Source organism: Brachycentrus maculatus, unplaced genomic scaffold (assembly GCF_059751285.1).
Source record: "Brachycentrus maculatus isolate JH-2025_06_01 unplaced genomic scaffold, ASM5975128v1 h1tg000091l, whole genome shotgun sequence".
NCBI lineage: Eukaryota > Metazoa > Arthropoda > Insecta > Trichoptera > Brachycentridae > Brachycentrus > Brachycentrus maculatus.
In genome coordinates, this window is record NW_028280845.1 from 735,420 (window position 1) to 757,251 (window position 21,832).

General features: G+C 32.9%; 1 protein-coding gene across 7 annotated transcripts in view; it reads left to right on the plus strand.

Moving 5' to 3' along the window:
• Iml1 (GATOR complex protein Iml1) overlaps positions 1 to 21,832 on the plus strand; it is a 47,627-nt gene that overhangs the window by 17,639 nt on the left and 8,156 nt on the right. For 2 of the 7 annotated variants that reach the window (XM_088258138.1, XM_088258140.1), the window contains exons 15-20: positions 838 to 1,012; positions 2,433 to 2,636; positions 10,656 to 10,733; positions 15,709 to 15,794; positions 20,138 to 20,215; positions 21,512 to 21,716. In XM_088258138.1, the coding sequence (XP_088114264.1) occupies positions 838 to 1,012; positions 2,433 to 2,636; positions 10,656 to 10,733; positions 15,709 to 15,794; positions 20,138 to 20,215; positions 21,512 to 21,716 (826 nt within the window). Of the gene's footprint in view, positions 1 to 837; positions 1,013 to 2,432; positions 2,637 to 10,655; positions 10,734 to 15,708; positions 15,795 to 19,058; positions 19,106 to 20,137; positions 20,216 to 21,511; positions 21,717 to 21,832 lie in introns of all 7 variants that reach the window. The other 5 variants (XM_088258139.1, XM_088258141.1, XM_088258142.1 and 2 more) reach the window with 4 other exon arrangements.

The window sequence follows — 21,832 nt, forward strand, 5'->3', positions numbered from 1 at the left end:
AGAGTCCGCGACACTAACCATGGGACCACAACCCGACACGACAACCATATGATGAGAAGGATGTTAAACATATCCCTTAGGGATCAAAAAAACTAATGTTGGTTAGTTGAAAAGATCAAGGTAACAGATGTGACTCAAAGAATCGTGGAACTGGGCAGGTCATGTGGCATATGTCTGAAGATAGATGGACGAAAAAGGTGCTTGACTGGAGGCCTAGAACAGGACGCAGCGTGGGTAGACCCCGAACAAGATGATCCGATGATATTAATAGTGGTGGGCCCGCGCTGGAAGAGAGTCGCTTCCAACAGAAAACTGTAGAAGTCCAAAAGAGAGGCTTTTTTTCAATACTGGACACAAGAAAAAGGCTGAAGTAAAAAAGTAAAAGTAATGACACATTACTTTCGACACGTTGTGAACCATTTTAGGCCCAGTAATCAATAGCCCGCAAGTTGATTTTCTTTAAACGCAGGTAACATTTAACGTGATTAATTTTTTTTTCTTGAAACGCCATCATTGTATTGAAAAAATATATGGTTTTGAAGAAAAACTATTTTTTTCAGGAAGAATATGGAAGTCTGGGTATTTACAGAACTTACGACTTAACTGTGTCACGAGTTTAATGAATATTTCGAGGAGTTCCAAAAATTGAGTAGTATGGTTGTCAATCATGGGTAGGATTGGTGAATGTCGCACGTGTGTAAAGTGATCACTTAACCAAGCCCTATGACGGTCGTAGGCCCTGTAAATGCCCAGGCATCCATATCCTTCGTCATCTATGTTGAGATATTAAAGCAAATGACTAAATGAGTATTGGAATGTTTGCTTGTTGGAACGCAGGCATCCTTACCCGCCGTTCAACATCCACTATCGGTACCGATTCCACGCCCCGCACCATGACACATACGAGGTGTCCTGGGTCTCCTTCACCACCGAGAAGCTGGAGAACTACAATTGGAACTATATGGACCACTACATCTGCACACGCGGCGACACCGACTTCCCCCTGGTCGAGGTAATGTCCCTTTCATTCGAGCTAACCTCTAACTAACCCAACCTTATATAACCTAACCTAACCTAACCTTCCCTCTGTCATGGAGGCTTATCATCAGGCTGGAAAGTACAATAAAATTCTTTGTCTTACAGTGGGGACTGACCAGTCATTTTGTCGTAACGTAACACGTTACGATGCGAGTATTCGTATTCGCAAGTCAAGCTCATTCCAAGTACTTCATCCGTTGTCAATTCTCGCCGCCAATGTTACTTTACGACGAAATGCTCCAGTCAGTCCCCACCTTTATGTTTTAAAATCTTCTAGTAGACAACTACGATATATGCTTTACCCACAACGAAGGGTTGATGGCCTCATGAGTAAACAATAAATATGGGAGCAGAACATTTATAATATAAATTTCCGAGTATTTTTAATTTGTTGCCGACAGAAGTAAGATGTCAAACTAAAATTAGTGACTTAGTGAGTGCTATAGTTGAACCACTCTCCCATGTTTTTACGCAAAGATATATGTCTTCGTCCTATGCTCAGTTTACCTTCCACTTTGCCTTATACATATTAATATATAATACATATTAATACTTTGGAAGGATCAAAAGTCACATTTAAAAAAAAAATGAATTACAAGATCTGGGTGCAAAATATGTAGTAGTAAATTGGGAAATTTTAGAATAGGTAGATGAGTTTGTATATTTGAGAGAGATTCTACTCTCCCTTTTTCCATGCATCATACTTATTTCTTTTGTGCTTATTATAGAGGTGCATTTACTTAACCTTTTAACCGCGTCAATTTTGTTCCTAAGAGACGCCCGTGCGCTGCAGTATTTCGCCGTTTTTTAAATGATTACTTTTGTCATGTATTTAGTTAAGAAACGATTTATTTTCCTAAACAAAAACGTTTAATGGGATTCATTATGCCTTTTTGGTACTCTATAATACACTTGTGTCACATTACTGTTGAAATATATCGTAATATAAACAAATAAGATCGTAACATAAATAAATCAAAGCTCGCATCGTGTGTCACTCTTACCCACTGGCGATGCGTAGCGTCGAGAGTGAGACAGATATAGGGCATGATTATGGCGCGGACTAATTACCGACCACAAGAAAAATCAGGGATCTGTTCATTTATTTATCCTTGTGATGTTACAAATTATTAGTCAGATATTTCAACAGATGTCATAAGGCCAAAGATTGACGTATTATTTTATCCAAAGTTCCACACCATGAAAAAATCCCTCCAAGTTGAACTGAGGTTCGAAACTTGGAGCAAAGTAAAAACACATACGCTTATGTCAGCCGCGTATGGGGCATGTTTTGTGAAAACACATACGGTTATGCGAGCCGCGTGGATCCGGTTAATATCTTTCTAGTATAACTATTGTATGTTTATTGTGTACTACAAATCTAATGCACACAGCAGGCGCTAAAATACTGGCGTTTCCGGACTCTTCTTCTTCCCCTGAACAATCCGGCCACCAAGAAGATCCTGGATGGAGCGCCCCACTGTGACATCTACGCGGATCCGACTCCCGCTTACCTGGACGACCTGACCACTGGCTTCCTCAAGATGACGGAGCTTCACCTCAACAAGATCAAGAGACCTAACCTGAACAAGGCGAGGGTAAGACATAACACCAGCCGACGGCACATCCTACAACATTATGGCTCTTTTATTTGTCCATGTAAATTTCTTAGATTTTTCACGACCATGCAGACAGTGATTATTATCTTCATTGTATAGTGTGGCACAAAATTAATTACCCTATCGAAAGATGTTATAATTTTTGCAAATGGCGTCGCACGTCAATCATATTTCACATTTGTGAACTAAACAGCTGCAGTATGCAAACGGATTGATCAAACTGGCGCAAATATGTATCAACACTGGGGGCATTAACTTGACGGATATCATCTTTTCTACTTAACAGAAAAAAATGTTAAGGTTTCCTTCACTCAAAAAATCAAAAATTTATTTAAAAACAAAATTAGATTATTAATTTTGCGCCACCCTAAATTTGTTTGTATGCTGCAGCTGTCTAGTTCACGAATGTCAAATATTATTGACGTACAATGCCATTTGCGTAAATTATAACATCTTCCAATAGAGTGATTAATTTTGCGCCACCCTGTATATTGGTATGCTGTGCTGAATGGGATAATGACTCAACGCTATACGTGATGGAGTCTGTCATCTAGATTTTTTGGTCTTGTAGATTTTTTCTTTAGTAGATTTCTAATTGTCCGCCTCCGTAGTGTAGTGGTTACCGCGTTTGGCTACTGCGCTGGAGGTCCCGGGTTCAATTCCCAGAGCACTTAACGTAAATATTACTGACCACTTTCCTGCAGCGATAGGCAGAGAGAATAGAATGCCATACCACTCTGTCTTTGCAAACAATCTTGCAGATTCATACATCTCCTCATACATACCCGCCGATTATTCCGTCTTTGGACCTGCCACTTTTAAGCACTATTACAGCATATGAAATTAATTTTTTTCTTCTCTCTCTCTGGCAAAAAGATTTTTTATATTTATAGTATATAATTTGGTAAAAAAAATATGAAAACTTGGCATGATCAAGTATTTCGAATACTTGATAGTGATCAGATCAGAGTCGAATAATTAGAGGGTATGTGTGAAGAAATGTGAATGTGGAAGAGGTGAAGATTGTTTGCAAACACCGAGTGGTGTAGCATTTCTTCTGCCTATCCCTGCAGTAGGCGGTGTGACGGTTAGTTATTTATTTTTATTTTAAATATGAAAATATTACAAGATATTGAATAAATCAAAATAATTTAATGCCTATTATGCATGATTTAAAAAATATATATATATATATTTCTTTAATTTAGTGCAAACAATAAACATTGAGTGTAAGTCGCTCTCCAAGCACAAGAGCTTAGTCTGTTCTTTGGAAAGGCGCAGCGTAACTAGTATAAGATATTACCAAGATTCTTTTAGTAATTTTAACTAAGAATGTCTTGTCATTATTTATTCTAGCGGAATTAGAATTTTTGATTTCTTACATTGAAAAGTTCAAGGCGCTGCTGCATTTGGGAACGTTGACTGGTTAATTATTACAATATTTCAGGAGCAGGAATCAACTTATCATATAAAGAGACGAACACAATTTGTCTGGAAACAATATATCTACACAGTCCTTATAAATTCCAAATAGTTTATGATTCATTCCGTGCATAATTCAATGTTGTGTGTTTGCTAATTTGTGATTACATTGATTAATCTATGAAACATTTTATATCCATATAACATCCAAAAACTGTAAAAAAATGTCTCATTCTAACAATATAACATTGTTATATTCTGAAATGCCAAAATATTATACCTGGAATCAATCCTCAAGGAGATTTATACGACGGAAACAAGGAAACCCAGTTGCAGGATACCCAGATGTATATTCCACCAATGCGATTGGTCGAATTTGTTCAGTACATCCAAGCAATGATGAATGTTTTTATTTACGGCTGCTATTAGTCATTGTACGTGGCCCAACATCATTCCAACATTTACGAACTGTTGATGGTGAATTGTGTGGATCCTACAGAGAAGCCTGTCAACGTTTGCAATTGCTAGAAAATGACGCTCATTGGAATCAAACTCTCAATGATGCTGTAATATCATCACACGCTCATCAAATACGAACATTGTTTTCAATAATCATATCTACATGCTTCCCATCAAACCCAATTGATTTGTGGATCAAGTACAAGGATTATATGTGTGATGATATTTTATATCAAATACGGAATAGAATGGGAAATCCAAATATACAAATCAGTGAAGAAATTTACAATGAAGCATTGATTTCAATTGAGGACATGTGCTTGATGATATCAAACAAACTATTAATTCAATTAGGTCTGGCAGCGCCTAATCGTCCAATGCATGATGCTTTTAACCAAGAGTTGCATTGAGAAAAACTGTATGATCTCAACACTTTGAAAGAATTAATTCAAACAAATCTTCCACTGTTGAATGAACAACAGAAGTATTGGTTTAAAAATGACAAATGAGACAATTATTTTCAGCTTTTGGATGTAACTGAGTATATTTGTTCCTTATTTTGATGTTTGCTTATCGCTCACTCCTTTCAAGAACGTCATAAATCAAAAAACTTGATTTTTCAGGAGAACGTTTTTAAAGTTTAATAATATAATACAATGTATTAAAAATAAATATCAAGCCACTCATTGAACTTTTTACTGTGCAATAGATCTTTTTAGGTAGAACCTGAAGGTATTTTCTCCATTTGAAAAATATTTAGTATTTTTTAAAAAATAATTAAACAATGCCTTTTCTTCAAAATACAAAAACAACACTGTAGCGGATAAATATTAAGTTAAAAATATGCCTCTTTTGCGGGGATATAGTACATTTTCTGGGCATTCCAAAAACGTGCGCAACTCAAAATTGACGATTTTTTATTTATGACGTTCTTGAAAGGAGTGAGCGTTATGTCAGATCACTAGTTTTAGACCCTTAAATGCCAAAAAATGGCATTTACAAATAATTTAATCTAATTTTTTTATTCTTCCTATTTAGTCATATGGTTGTGATAAATATTTTTTTAAATTACATATTATACTCTGGAACTAGGCGTACGATTTTTAACCCTAAATCCATAATCAAATCGAAAAAAAAGTAATATTGTCTATTATGCAACAAAGCTCTATTATCTGCTTGCATTGCCCATAAGGTCATTAAATAATGAAATTACGCATAAAAGGACTATCAATAAATTGATGATGGAGATAGATAGAAATTAAATAGATTGCATCATTCGGTGCATAGGGCACTGCATGGCATTTATGTAATGTTATATTAATTTTTGATTACACAAAGACAAGGTGATCAATCCTACGCTTCAGGTGTCAGTCCAGGGTGATAATAAATAAACATCATAGTTAAAAATCACTATGTATTTGTTTTTACATACCCACACAAAATTATGACCCTATCAATCATTCAATAGTTTGATAATTGCAAACGTAATATATACATTATTGCAATTTTATAAATGCTATAGTAGTATTTACTAATAAAATAATAGATTAATAAATTATATTTAATAATAAAACCCTTATCCGCACCCCAACGGTGCATAGGGCACTGCGTCATATAAATGCAGTGCTATCTTCATCGTTTACACATGAAGAAAAGGTGATCAGCCCTCGGCTTCAAGGAACCAGTCCATGGTAATAATGAATATATATTACAGTGAAAAAATCACTAATATTGATTTTACCCCCCTTGGGAATCGAACCCGGGACCTCCAGAACGGTAGCCGAGCGTGCTGACCATTACACTACGGAGGCGGACAGTTATATTTAATAAATGAAATATTAAGAAGACCACTAGTATAGGTGTGAAAATATGATAATGGTTCTAGGGTTAATATGTATTTATTTACCGTTTTAGATATATATCATCTTTATTCAGGAAAATTCATGACAATCACTATGTTCCCCGGTAGCGCAAAATACCAAAATGAACAATGTCAATTTAAGAAGTTAACATTTTAAGCATACTGCACACCGAGAAAGTTGATATTGAATTTATCAACCTCCACCCTGCAGGACACTTTTCAACAGTCAATTTAAATTTTCAATTTTCACTCAAACAATTTTCGATCATCAAGGAAAAACAGTGGAATGTGTTATATTAGGGCTTGGATGGCCAAAAGCCCGTTATATTGAGGTTCACTCTCTCATTTGTTCACTTCTTTATAACGAATTCTATGGAATTCAACCTCATTAAAACGATTCATATGTGTTGTATGAAAAATAATACAGTAAACACATCGTAATTGAAATATGTACATACTAATGGCCTATTGTCCGCCTCCGTAGTGTAATGGTCAGCACGCTAGGCTAACTTGCTGGAGGTCTCGGGTTCGATTTCCGAGAAGGTCAAAATAAATGTCAGTGATTTTTCAGTCTAATATTTATTTAATATGACCCTGGACTGGTACCTGAAGCAGAAGGCTGATCACCTTTCCTTCGTGTATTTAACGATGGAGATAACACTGATTCTATATGATGCAGTGCCCTTATTGGGTGCGGATAAGGGTTAGAAGAAGAAGAATAGCCTATTAGTAACTATTTTGCCACTAGATGGTGTTGATGCCTACATATGGGGACTATAATGGTCCTTTTTATCAGGTTTGAGGTTCGTGTATCGAGGTCCCACTGTATATATTTTTAATTCACAAAGGAAAAAACTATTTTACCTTGTTACATGCTCTAAAATTGTACTGATGGTGTCAAAAGATGACTCCCCTTTATCGATAACACTAATTGTATTTATTTTTTATTATTTTAAATTAAAGGTTAAACTATTCTCAATATTATTAATATTTAAAGCATTTACTTTGTGGTTAGTCATTTTTACTTATTTATTTTTTTACAAAAATGTTAATAAAATTAGTATTTAACCACTCACCGAGATTTTTACGTCTACCGGTTTCGAGACGTACCCGTCTCTTCGTCAGGACAAATACTAACACAGCATGCAAACAATACTACCCTTCACCACCATAGCACCATTTACACACTCAAAACTACACAAAATGTCTAACACATGCGATTTTTGGTCGACCCGAAGACCAACATGCACTATAGTTTTCAATACAGACATGCGTTACGAGCCGAGGTTAAACGTACATTAAAATTAGACTAGGAATCGAATCTACTTATATACTTGTAGGATGAGAGGAGTGGGGGGGGTTTCGTCGGGTACGTCTCGAAACCGGTAGACGTAAAAATCTCGGTGAGTGGTTATATACTAATTTTATTAACATTTTTGTAAAAAAATAAATAAGTAAAGGTTATACTTTTGACACCGAAATCAAACCTCAAAAACAAGTATTGGACACTACAACATTTGCATTTGTGTGAATTTTAAATTAAAACTGAGTATTTTGCTTTGCGTGTTTCTATGCAAATTTAGTGTTTAATATTGAGGTGTACGATAGAAATCGAGGGTCCCACAGGATCAGAGTTGATTAGTAATTGTCACCTGAATTAGGATAATATATTTATTTCCATAATTTTACTTTAATGTTGACATAAATATTTTTTTAGTTCAACGCGCGAAATTCGAAAAAAATCACTTTTCGAAATTTATGCTCTGTTTGGTATATTAATGATTTATTTTTTTATGTATTTTTATGCATTTAGTTTTCAGTCACCGTATTTAAGTAATGTAACTTTGTCAAAAAATTGATTTGTAAGGTTTCTCAATTATCAATTTGAGATTGTTAACCGTTACACTACCAGCTAGTCAAATGATATATTCTTTTCCTTATTCTAAATGTACTTGTGTCGTGTTTGTTTGTGTCTGTATAGTACATAGCATATATTATATATTTCTTGTTTGATACTTTATTAATTTCACTCTTAACTTGCAACCTTTTTGTCTATTGTCATGTCTATGGCAAGTCGTTTGATTGAAAGAAAAATGAGAAAAATAACCCTTTATATCACTTATTACGACTAGAGATCTTGCGTATGGAGTTTTTACACATAAATTCTAATTGGGTTGTCACTCGAATCATATATATACAACTTTTCGAAATTTGAGTAACGTGGTTGTCAATCACGGGTGAATGTAACACTGTATTACAAGTGATCATTTATACCAGTCGATATTAGATTATAATCTTTTGTAAATACCCATACTTCCATATTCGATTCTCAATAAATTTCTTCATCTGTGTTGAGATACCAATAAGAAAACTTTACACCATTTTTGAAAACTAAAAGATAATAACTTTTCGTTTCAAATTAATTGAATTTGGACAGATTTCATGAGTATTTCTGTATATGACACATGACACCTGCTTCTGTGAGTCAAAGAAAGAATATTTGCAGTCATTGTTTTAAATATTATTTGAAAATATATAAATATTTCTTTTGATATCCTTAGTCCATGTAAAACCTTCCTAAAAAATGGGTATTAGCAAAAAAATGGAAATATCCACCATAGAGTAAAAACCCAGGAATAGACTATAAAATAGTGATCACTTTTCTCATGAAATGGATGTACATAATAGATTTTACGTGATACATAATCGATAGGTAGGTGGCGTCATGCTAAAGTTGCTAATTCATACCATCTCATTCTTAAAATATATCTTTAGAAAACTATGATTTCTCAACATTTTTCTTTCAAACAAATCTCAAGCCTCGTTAGCTCCGCTTTGCATGTAAGGAATTAATATCTGAATGTATTTACAAACTTCCGCAGTACAGTAGTGTGTTTGTATTACTGTCCTTTTACTGTCCTGATTACATAATAGGAATCTTCAATTATTATTATGGCAATATATTCGCCTCTGTACCATTTTGTACAAGCGAAAACTAAAATATAATACATTGAAAGAAAATTGTAACATGACAAATATTTCAATCCAATAATCAGTCATGACATACCTATCTTGTTACAGTTTTGTTTTAAACCTCAATAGTAATAAAAATAACACCAGTTAACTGAAAACAATTTAAATATCCATTATTTTGTACATAATGTTTTACTAATATGGCAACACTAGCTTTTATTTTGTTAATAAGCTGTGCCCGGTTGAATCACAAAGATATAAATTCAATCACTGTTTGGTCACTAGCACATAATCTTTGGTCAGTAGTAAAGGTTTAAAAATTGTAGTTGAGATAATGGCTAAGAAAGAGATAGCTAAAGTGAATTATTTTATCTTTGGTAACTTGCTGCTGCTGGAAAAAAAATATATTTCTAATTTACAATAATAAAAATCAATGATAATCTTTACCAAATAAAAGAACACATTCATTACTATGTGCAAGTATTATAACAAGTGACTGTCGTACGTTTATTGATGCATGACACGGTCTACTTGTGTGTTCTTAGACCCCTTCACATGGAGACATGCATTATGTCAAGTCACTAGTTTTTAAAGACACAGAATCGTAACGTGGATAATGAGGAATATTAATAAAAAAGAGATGGCAGTATTCACTTTTGCTACATTTTTATTTTATTTTATTAAAAATGTTGCATTTCAAAATCAAGTAATTTATGTATATCAGATTTGAGATACATTATTCGAAGGTATTAATAAGATACAGTGGCTTTAAACCTTTTCAAACTTAACCACAGATAAAATATCAAAATTAAATCAATAGACAAATGAAATACTCAGTTTTGGAACATTATCCCAAAACAATTTAACAATTCACTTTAAAAATCAATGATTTCTCTTTTTTCCCTGTTATTTTTTACTCTTTCTTTAACCGGTGATCAAACAGTCGGTCTTAATATCAAAGATAAAACAGCACTCTATTACTGAACATCATTGCAAATAAAACACCTTTTTGTGCAGACGTTCCATGTTCTATGAATTTCAATTTAACTTCTTCAATCATTAGTATAATGCATTCAATAGCAATACATTTGATAGGTCTCTGCATTTTACGGAATATATTATATCACATTTGATAATATGTATTGTAGCGACGACACGCTGACGTAATTGGATACTATCTTAAATTTTACCTGCTTTGAGGAAAGGACCTTTTGAATTTTTTTTTTCAAAATCTTGTTTTGGCTGTTGAATTATTTTTCAAAATTTGGAGTTATGTGTGTCAGGGTGTCGCCCCCAGCGCGCCGCCCCAGCTCACACGGCGCCGCCACTCCACGAGCATCGTCTCTAGGCAAAACAACCAGGTACTTAACACCTAACCGCACCCCAACTTACAACCGCTTTCCATTCTATCAACGTCTCCTCATCATTCATCCTCATCATCTCCTCATCATTCATCTATCGGCTGTCTGATACCACCAGGATCTGGAGAGATGTCCTCTCTGATGATATCTACGTCTGTTATTGTTAATAATAAAATATCAAACCACAAAAATATAATTCTACTGGATTTTGCACATTGTCAAATGTATCAAAATAATTGTGTCGGGTTGTGGTCCCGTGGTTAGTGTCGCAGACTCTTGAGTCAGATTTTCTCGGTTTGAACCTACTTTACCACAATTTTATGCCTATTTCTAATAATGAGCCGCTTAGGCTCACAGAAATAGTATGAAAGTGAAATATTTTTGTAAATAATAGAAAACACAAATATTTCTCTTTTTTTTTAAACATATAAATACACATTTTCTCGGATTGAGAATGAATGTTCAAATAGTAGACTTTTTTTGTGTACAATTGCATACTTCTGATTGTCTTTTAAAATACCCTTTTTGAAATTCTGACAATATGCACTAACATTTTTTTTAAATGTAATAATTTTATTTAATGATCCTAACTAAGAATTTATGCTCAAAGAAAATACCTTTTTGTATTTAATTTTTTAAATTTCTTGACTTTGGCATAACTATCCAAATTCTGCCAATTTATCAGACAGCCGAAATTGATTCATGGTCAATAAAGTTTGTTCATATTTTTTTTCTTAAATTGGAAATCAATGTATTGTATACTATCCAATATCCACTTTCATATATCTTTTACTTGAAAAATCTTAAACTTTCAACAAGCGATTTTTGAATAACAGCTTTTTAATTTTTTTTGTCTAAAGATCCGTTTATATAAACCATTGTTCAACCCAGGTTTTGAAGTTTTATTTTTTTCATTCAATTTTTAATATCTGGATGATGATTTCCATTGTTCATTCCGATCAGATTTACATCATTTTATCTAAATTTTAAGCACATTATGTGACAGACCAGTACCCAAAATTCAAACTTCTCAAATTCAAATTTCTCTGAAACGGGTATTGACTGACATCTGTGGAAATCATTCCAAACAAAAATATCCTTATGATAAAATGTTGACAGCTTCTGCAATCTTGCTTGCGCAGTAGTAACTTAAACACTGGTATTCAAGAGTGAGAGAGTAACAGTAAAAATATTTGATCTGTACCAATAATGTATTATATTAAATATATCATCTCCCTCAAAAGTTAAATGGCTAATCAATTATGTAAATTGTGTTACATAAATATTTAAAATATTAAATAAAAAAAACTCATTGTTGTACTGCATGGTGTAAATGTCACAATTGATTTAAAACCCGGTCGGATTTTATTGCTTAAGTTCGAAAATGTTTTAAAACATTAAAATAATTACAACATTTAAAAAAAACGATCTCTTTTTGCTCGCTATAGCCGAAAAGTTGCTCATTATAACCGTGAATAAATGTATGGAGAAAATCATAAACCAAAATATCAACGAATGTTTCCTCGTTATATCCGAGATCTCTCTATATCCGTGCTCGTAATAACCGAGTTCGACTGTAATTATTATTTTTTTTAAATCTAAACAAAAACTTTTAACAGTGTGTTTGTATGTAAAAATGGATCTTTCAGATTTAGTTTTTTTTTAAATTAAATTATAGCTGTTAGTTTTTTTAAATGCTTTATAATATACTTGAATGTGGTAACAAAAAATGTAGAATAAAGAATATTAATGATTTTTTTACAGTTATTACAAGTTACCCATTATTTGCCCCACTGTGTATATTGTACAATTAAATCAAAACATGGACAAAATTTATTTATTAAACCACAGGCAGATTTTACCCGACTTCTCCTTACATCCAAATGTGTTCATTGAAATTACAACGCATAGTTTCATTATGGTTTAAATATAAAAATGAAACACTTGAATAAGACCAGTTTTTTTTTATTTAAATAAAGTTTAAGATGTTCTCGAAACTGGTCAAATTTATATAGTTAAACTCATAAAAGTGGTCTTATACAAGTGTTTCATTTTTATGTTTGAATCATATGATTCCACAAAGTTAATGCCAAATACATTGTTTAATTTTATTATATATTTTTTTTAAATCCCATCTTAAAAAAAATAAAAGTTTTACATAATTCGTTCATAATATTATGATCTCAATATGAGATCACTCCTTAGCATATTTGAGTTTTAATTTTCATTTTACGAATACAGTTTTTTTAATAATAGTTTACACACAATACTTTATTCGTTAATATATATCATGTAGTATTAATGTTTTTTTTTCATTAATTATTGTAATCTTTAATATCACCAATATATCAAAATATTTTATACATACATACATCTTTTTAAATAAACTGGCAAAAAGATAATTCTTCTTTATTATTTTTTTTGGTTTAGTTTGATATTTTGTAAAACTTATGTATTATATATTACACTCTGCGGTAATTTAACTGTTACTACCTTCAATTCACTGTACTATCAAACAGCAAATGACAACTCACTGTAAATTTGACAGTATTTTTTCTTGTGTTCAGTTTTTGATTTATCTATATAAAACTTAAAACTCAACTCATAACGGTTGGTCATTAATGGCTCATTACCAAACATGGTATTCTCTGTTTATAATATATAACAAGAAAAAGAAATGCATTTGATTAACAGAGAGATTGTATGAAGATTTATATTGCAATAAGCACTTTCTGCAATAGTGCATGTCCGTCAAAGCTGGCTCTCTACTAGTGTTCTTTGATCCAGGCATCAAGGTTGACGCAACTATGTATTGTGAAAAAATGCTTAATCCATTGGGTGCATTGACGCTCCAGTGTCGAAACCCTGGACATATAAACATTTTGGATTAACACCGTTTACATTCATGCAAGACTACACTGCAATATCGGAATTACAACATGCTTCACCTCATGTCGGACAAATCCAACTGTGGAAACCAGGATCAGCACTAAATAATACAAAAGTTTGCTCTTGCTACCCATGGACCGACTTTGATGAATTATCACAGCAATTGCCCATATTGGGAAATGATTTTGGATTCTTGGAATATGATCATTGATTGACCTATAAATTGAAATTCTTATTTTGAGTTCTGTGTCTGTTTTCAGACATTAGCGTCTATCTTGGCCCTGTACCGGTCCTTATCCCCATCGACCTGTCTAGTTCCTGATGTTCCACACGCATGACATTATTCTTCCTTCTTCCCTGGATCAGGGATTCCTAATGTGGGCCGTATTGCCCCTTTAGTGGGTGATTGAAGACACTTTGAAAATTTATAAATTTAGGCCAATAAACTAACTCATAAGTGAAAAATGACATTGAATCACAACTAACCGAAAAATGTAATTTCTTCAAGGCGTCGGGTTATGGACCCAAAGCGTTGGAAACCTCTGCCCTGGATTAAGCTTTCAATTAGGCAATACTTTGGACTCCACATAATGTATCCAGTTCTGTTTTGTTTTTTGGTAAATTGAAAATATTGAAAAAATATATATTTTACATTTTCATTTGGTAACAATTCAATTGCCGCAGGATGTATTCAAAATAGTATATCAAATATATTAAAAACTACTAAGTGTGATTGAACTCAAATATAAATAAAATAACAATAAAAAATCCTTTTATACTACATTTACATACATTTATCAACCTCTAAACATCATATTTTCATTCATTTTTGGCTACATGTAATGGCATGTACAGTATCCATAATTTATATTTTTCTGTACTTATTAAAAACTAATCGCTGAAAACATTTCTTTGTCACTTCGGTTTCTGTATAGTTTTTTTTTGTATTCATTCATTTCCATAAATTCTTTCCAACTTTCAGTCATTGTTTTTCAATATCTGGATGTATATTATTTGATAACATGTAATGCATCATCATTCAAATGATTCTCTCTTTTTCAAAGATAAAGGTGTTTACTTTGTTTTTATCATTTTGTTTTTAATATTTTATCTGCCATATAAATACAGAAAAGTATATTGCATGAATTTAACACGCATGATCTCTTCTATTGCACCTTTTACTAAAAAATGAATGTCACAAATCAAACGTAAGAAAATGTTTCTTATTACCTTCCAAAAATTACTCATCATATTATTTGTGGCACACCAAGAAACATTTTAGGTTTTTTTAGGTTAAGTTGAGATGTTTTTTGTTGTATTTAAAAAAAAACTATGTGTAAACTAGGAAAGTTACATAATATATTACCAATTCCCTAATTATTATTTATTTATCAGAGATATAAGATCCTATGTAAGTTTTCCTGGTTTTGTAGAAATATATATTTTAAAAAACACAACTTCCCAAGTCAAATTATCTAGCCAAATCGCTATTGTTACAATTCTCTGCCTATATGCAAAACATCTAAACAACGTGGTGTTTATAGTCGTTAAAATTTTTAGATACTTTGTGGTATGGTTATATAACACTCTTCTTATTATTCATCGTTCACTTTGTGGAATATTACTTAACCCCTAGACCACAGGACTTGTTTCAATGTACCTTATACGGAACTATCGTAAAATCTATGACGATAAGAAAAAATCACATTTTGACAAAAACTTTTACTAAAAGCTTTAAAAATAAGTACAACATGATTTTTGAAAATTTATTTACTCTTCGAAACACATGTCCTAATACATTTTAAGAAATAGTGGTATTATTACCAAGTAAAAATTTAGTTGAAAGAAATCAATGATAAATGGATAGATGGGCTATGCATATGTGTTTATCATTAAAGAGAATGACAAGTCAATTGGTCAAGCTGGTCAAAGCTTTAATTTATTACATAGGACATTATTCCTCTGATACACATATCCAAACACATTCATCCAACCTACGTTATAATAATATTCGCTCATCATTCGTCCAATATAAATGTATTGTGACTGAACGCTTCCACGCTACAACGACCTTGGTTCTCCACAGCCGGCTGCCATGGGAAACTCTCCCTTCCGCGAGAGAGTGGGAAGTACCAGATTGCCGGACAAGCCTCGGCTGAGATTCGACACAATGTCAGTAGCGCCGTTTGGATAATAACTTGCATCTTTTTTCTTCAATTTTTCTCCTAGCGTTGGCCTGTTTGATATGCTCGCTTCTTGGTTGGTCGGATCCTTGTCGCTAAATTACTAATCGCTTTATTTTTTTCATTAATTTATTTCTTTACATATTCAACAGGTTATGTAAAATATTATTGATTTGATTATTTCTTTCTGATTTTAGATATGTTGCATCGCTAATTTTTATAGAAATTAGCCACTTTTTCTCTTATTTGTAGATTTAATAAAATACCTAATACAAAATTATCAATATATGCCGTAATCCCTTGTAATCTGCGGATGGTATCCAAATCACAATTAATGTAATTATATTACATATGTAACTGGTAATTTGGTGAATTCCTTTGAGAATGTGATAGTACATAGATAAATTAACCAGAAAAAATTAAAAATATTTTTTTGTTTATTTACTTTTTACTTTAAATATTAAAAAATTAAGGGTACCACTATCATAATCTAATTTTGACTTTAATTTTTATATGATACTGTCTGTGCATCTTTGTATGCAATGTCATTACTATGTGCATTATGTAATGTGTTTTTTTAAACTATTTTTTGCCGTTTCTAACGTGGTATAAATTGATGTGAAAAGCATACTAATTAGTAGAGATGCACTAACTACTATTACCGTTGACTGTGTTTTTGCATCGTAATCTATCATTAATAAAACTTAAAAAATATATTCATTTTCACTCACAATATTTTGAGTCAATTTCTTGTTTAAAATTTACCTACCTCATAGTTTTCACTATTGATGACAATTCTCCGATTGGTAAACATTCTAATTTCACTGTCACTCACTACTTTTGAGTATAACAAACAATTTTGAGTGATGTTTGACAATCGCTTTATCATTTTTGAAAGAATCCGACGTTGTAAGACCTTCTGACCTTCATCGTCGGTATATCAAGGAGCTGCACTGTTGGCAAAGTATACAAGAGTCGATATAACGATTCTCAGCACTCTAACGGTTAAACAGTTGCCAACAAATAAGCGACACAGTGTTCAACTTTTTAGTGCATACGTAATCATTAAAATAATGTTAAATATTTTAATAAATTTGTTAATTTTACGATCCGCAAATAACATGGGATTACCATATTTTTCACCCCAAATGTTTCAAATAATTTTGTAATTTTATTACATCATTGCGCACATTTTTACATATATTTTTTTTAGATGAACAGCTTTGCAGAATTTCTATTTCATAACTTGGATTATGGGAACCATTGACATACGGTGGCGGTGATAACACCTCTCCTAAAAACTTTTTCAAATGGTTCATACTCTATCTTTTTACAATATTGATCAGGCATTTGCGAGGCATTGAGTCGTACGCGTCTCTGTGCAGAAACATTCTGGGACATTAATTTATGAATATGTTTTTGACAGAATATCACCATGCAAATTCGAGTACACTGTCAATAATTTTAGTATTTTTTTACCATTATTATCATTGTAGGAAACTGATTAAAATCACAAATAATTAAGCATAAATTATAGTTTCAAAAGTAGTTAATTGAAAATATGCCCAAATTGGTTTTATCAAATACTTACTTCTGAAATTTGCATTGTGTGGTTGTCAATCATGGCTGGAATGGTGAATGTTACACGTGTATAAAGTGATCACTTAACCCTAGATCACGGGACTTGTTTCAATGTACCTTATCACATTGTTGTCGGGCAGTCTTTTCATCAACTCCGACCCTAATTAGTCATATACTAATCACAAGTAACCGCAAACCCAATTCCGATCTGCATAATGTTTTTTGGCGTCTCTCACGCTCTACCAAAAAATAAGCAAATAAAACGGTTTTAATACCAACAGTATGTAAAAAGACGATTTTAAGCGTTTCCCGTAAACAATGTGCCATAGGGGACTGTCGTAAAATGTACGACAATAAGAAAATCTCACATTTTACGAAAAACGTTTACTAAAAACATTTAAAAAATAACATGTTTTTTCACTTTATTTAAAATACAAACATAAAATATCTGTAAAAAATTAAGATACATACTAGTTGTCATTACATTCTTTACGTGTGATGCACATAAATAATGTAATGACATTCTATCATCCCGTAATCTAGGGTTAAACCAGCTTATGGCAAGTCGTAAAGCCTGTAACCAAACTTCCAAATTCTTCTAGATGTAGAGTCATTAATATATATATTTTTTTTAAAGTCAAATACTGTATACACAGTACCTACCTCGCAAGTGGTTGTTCAAACCATATTTAGGTTAATTTTTCCCTCACCTTGTAACAAATTTCAGCTCAACTTGGTGCAGTGTGCCTCTATCACACTCCTGCCATTGCTAACCCCCGCTGAATACAACGCTCACTTCTTCAGATGCTGTACTTACGCTTGACCTATATTTTCGCTTGTACTAAAACACCCAGTGAGAACTTGCCCACTATTTCCCGATACCAACAGGTGGCTGGCTCGTTGTTGGGGTTCCTGAATTGACCGGAGTGCTCAAATCCCCAGGATCCTTTTTTTTAACTACCACTTCCAAAATATCAAAACTGTTGAATATTCTTAGTGGAATTTCAATTCATTTAGTTCAACCTGTGTCAAGCCATTAACTGACCACGAGCTTAGTATAAAATCCGAGCTCTTTCAGGATCTTAGTCATCTCTAACAGGTTCAAGTAGACGGGTAGACAGTTAACACTGATCATTAGCTTTTTATAAAATCCGAACACTTTCGGGATATTAGTCAACCCGTTAACTGGTCATGAGTTTAGTACAAAATCCGAGCACTTTTGGGATATTAGTCAACCCGTTAATAGATCATGAGCTTAGTATAAAATCAGAGTACTTTCAGCATCTTAGTCAACTTGTTAACTGTTCATGAGCTTAGTATGAAATCAGAGTAGTAGACTTCTCAAGTAGTAAGATATTGGATGACATTTTAAAACATTCAGTCAGTAAAAATTGCAACTAGCCGATAAATTATTTCATTGTGTTATATCATCAATAGACAGCATTGGTAGTCCAAATCCCGACATAATCTGGCAATATTTGACAAATAATCACTACGTCCCAAACGTGGAGCCATACTCTATCTAACCTGGTATTTTATGGCCCCACGGTAGCGACGTTACGCGCGAAGAGGTTAAGTCAGTTCCCCCCCTCATATTAAAGATTGAAAGGTGAAGAATTGTTATGACTGGTCAACCCTCCCTAATAAGAGCACTCCCAATCTGTGGTTCTAGACAAATCCATCTAACAAGAGTCCTACTAATGGATCCTCCAACGGAAAGTAAGTAACTACTAACTCTCCATTTTACATTAACCCATTCAGCCTAAGAAAATCAACAAATCCACAAGAGAAATCACTATAACAATGAATCTAACTTATCACAGCTAACAATTTTAAAAACACAATAATATTTGCTACCATCTGCAGTACATGTATGAAATCTCACAAAGATTATATTCATAAGCATGCTTGAATATGTAGTTAACAACTATAAAAACATGAGAACAATCTATTTATCACAGTTAACAATCATAAAAACAGCGCAAGAATTCACGCTCAATTTATTCAAAATACCTCAGTCCGTGTGTGAAATCTCATAATGATCCGATTTATAATGCTTGCATTGTGTGGATAAATGATCAAGATATCTAGAGTAAATCATGAGAGTTCAATTATTCCACAGCCTTTTTCACGGACTGCTTAGCTCGGTGGAAAAAGCACCTGACCTGATATCAGAAAGACCCAGGTTCGATTCCTAATGTTGGCAGTTGAATTAGTTGATTAATTAATTACCTGATTATTTTAACACATTGTTGTCGGCGGTTTCCGTCTACCCCGACCCTAATTAGTATGCTAATTAAGGATGGTATGCTAATCACAAGTAACCGCAAACCCTATTCCGATCTGTTCAATGTTTTTTGGCGTCTTGTGCTCTACCAAAAGTAAGCAAATAGAACACTTATAAGCGTCTCCTGCTCTCTACCAACAGAATATAAAAGACGCTTTTAAGCGTTTCCCGCAAACAATATGTTAATATATTGCTATAGTGATTTTCTCAATGATTTATTGAAATTTTTAGCTTTCTGTTAGTTACTTTCTTCAGAATAGTTTTTAAAAATTATAATTCTCTTTTTTAAATGCACTATTTATTTATAATATATAGCTAACTTTTATTTGCATTGGATAGATTAAATAGTATCCATTTTCACTCTTAGCGCATGTTCGGCGCATGCTTAGTGTAAATTCAAATTATGTATTTGTCTCTGTGTAATGCCTTCTCTTTATTATAAGATTATTGTGACTGGATTTTAGGGCGGCTGGTAGTAAGGAGCGCGTTAGAGCTGCAGCGGCCAGCGATTCGGAACACACGGATGACGTTTATGATGAGGGGTATGTACCGTCATTGTTCCTCCCAAATTAGTTACTTATTAGATACTTGTGCCACATTCTGATTGGTCATTGCATACATTATCAAAAGTGGATTAGACAAATCCCATAATGTTTGATAATATTCTTTACTGTACCATCATAATTGATCAAATATCTTATACTAGGGGTCGGCAACCTCTTGGACCAAAAGAGCCAAATGTGAGTAGCAAATTCTAATTTACAATAATTTAATTAAATTTATTGAATTTATGTATTAATTTTATGTCAAACACAGATTTTTTAAGTCTACTAAGTTGTATTTTATTTTTTAAAAAAACATATAAAATTTATATTGTGACAATTGTTTTGCCTAGTTATGGCATTCGTTTGAATATGCCATAACTAGGCGAAACTATTGTCACAATATTAATTTTTTATGTGTTTTTGTCAATAAAATACAACTTAATAGACCCAAAAAATCTGTGTTTGATTTAAAATTAATACATAAATTAAAATGGAGTTCTACAAATTAAATGCCAAATCAGTAAATAAAATAAAAATTTTAAATTTAAAAAAATTAATTATTGAATGTTTAAAGGAACCTACAAGTATTTTTAAAGTAACAGATTTTTAATCAGAGATACTTTTTTTGGGCAGATATATACATCTATCATAGGATGTAGAAATCGTGAAAGTGGTTTGAAGTTAGTGTGGTTTTTCAAATGTTTTTTTTCTTCAATTTTTAACAAGACAAAGGTTTTATTATGGTTATACAAATATGCTTAAACAGCACCACCCCTCTTTACGCAACCGAACTCAAAATGAATATGCACAGAATATGTATATTTTTTTAATTATCTAAATTTCTGTAAAAAATGTCATTTTCAATTTGACAAAGAATTGCCACACATTGCCGACCCCTGTCTTATACCGTGCACTTCTTTGGACGAAATAATTCAACCTATCAGAGAGCTAGAATCAATATTAACACACTTCAGACGGGTGTTTTAGACGTCTGCGGACTGCTGGCGACGGGAATTGATAATTATGTACATATAGTTAAGACCTCAACAAAGATAATGGTACATAATATTAGTATAAAAACATTAAATATGTAATTCCTTAATTTCTGACTTTGAAATGAGGCCGGCGCAAAAGGTACCCTTCCCGGATGGGGATAAGGATTTAGCATCAATCGACCAAACGTGTAGAAATAAATACCTTTCCCTTCCTTAATGTGTTAATTTATTGTCAATTTTTTATACTCTGTTCTTGATAATAATTTGTGCTGCCATTACACATGCATACTTGTTACAGAGATGTCACCGTACCTCTTTTGAAGAGCAACGCTACTCTGATTGAAATATTGGAAGCCATGAAGAATCCCGTCACCGGGGTGGGCTTCATGGCGCAAACTGTCAGCCTTCCTTCCAACGCTTTTGTTTCTGTTGACGCTATCCAGTGGATCATAAACCATGTCGAAGGAATAACGGATATTGAAAAAGCCAAAGAGAAAATGGAGGTTATTATCAACATTTAAATTGAGATATTTTCACTGACATCTCAACATAGATGAAGTATACGGAAGTCTGGCTGTTTCCAGGGTTTACGACCTGCCATTGGCTTGTGTGTGCTTAC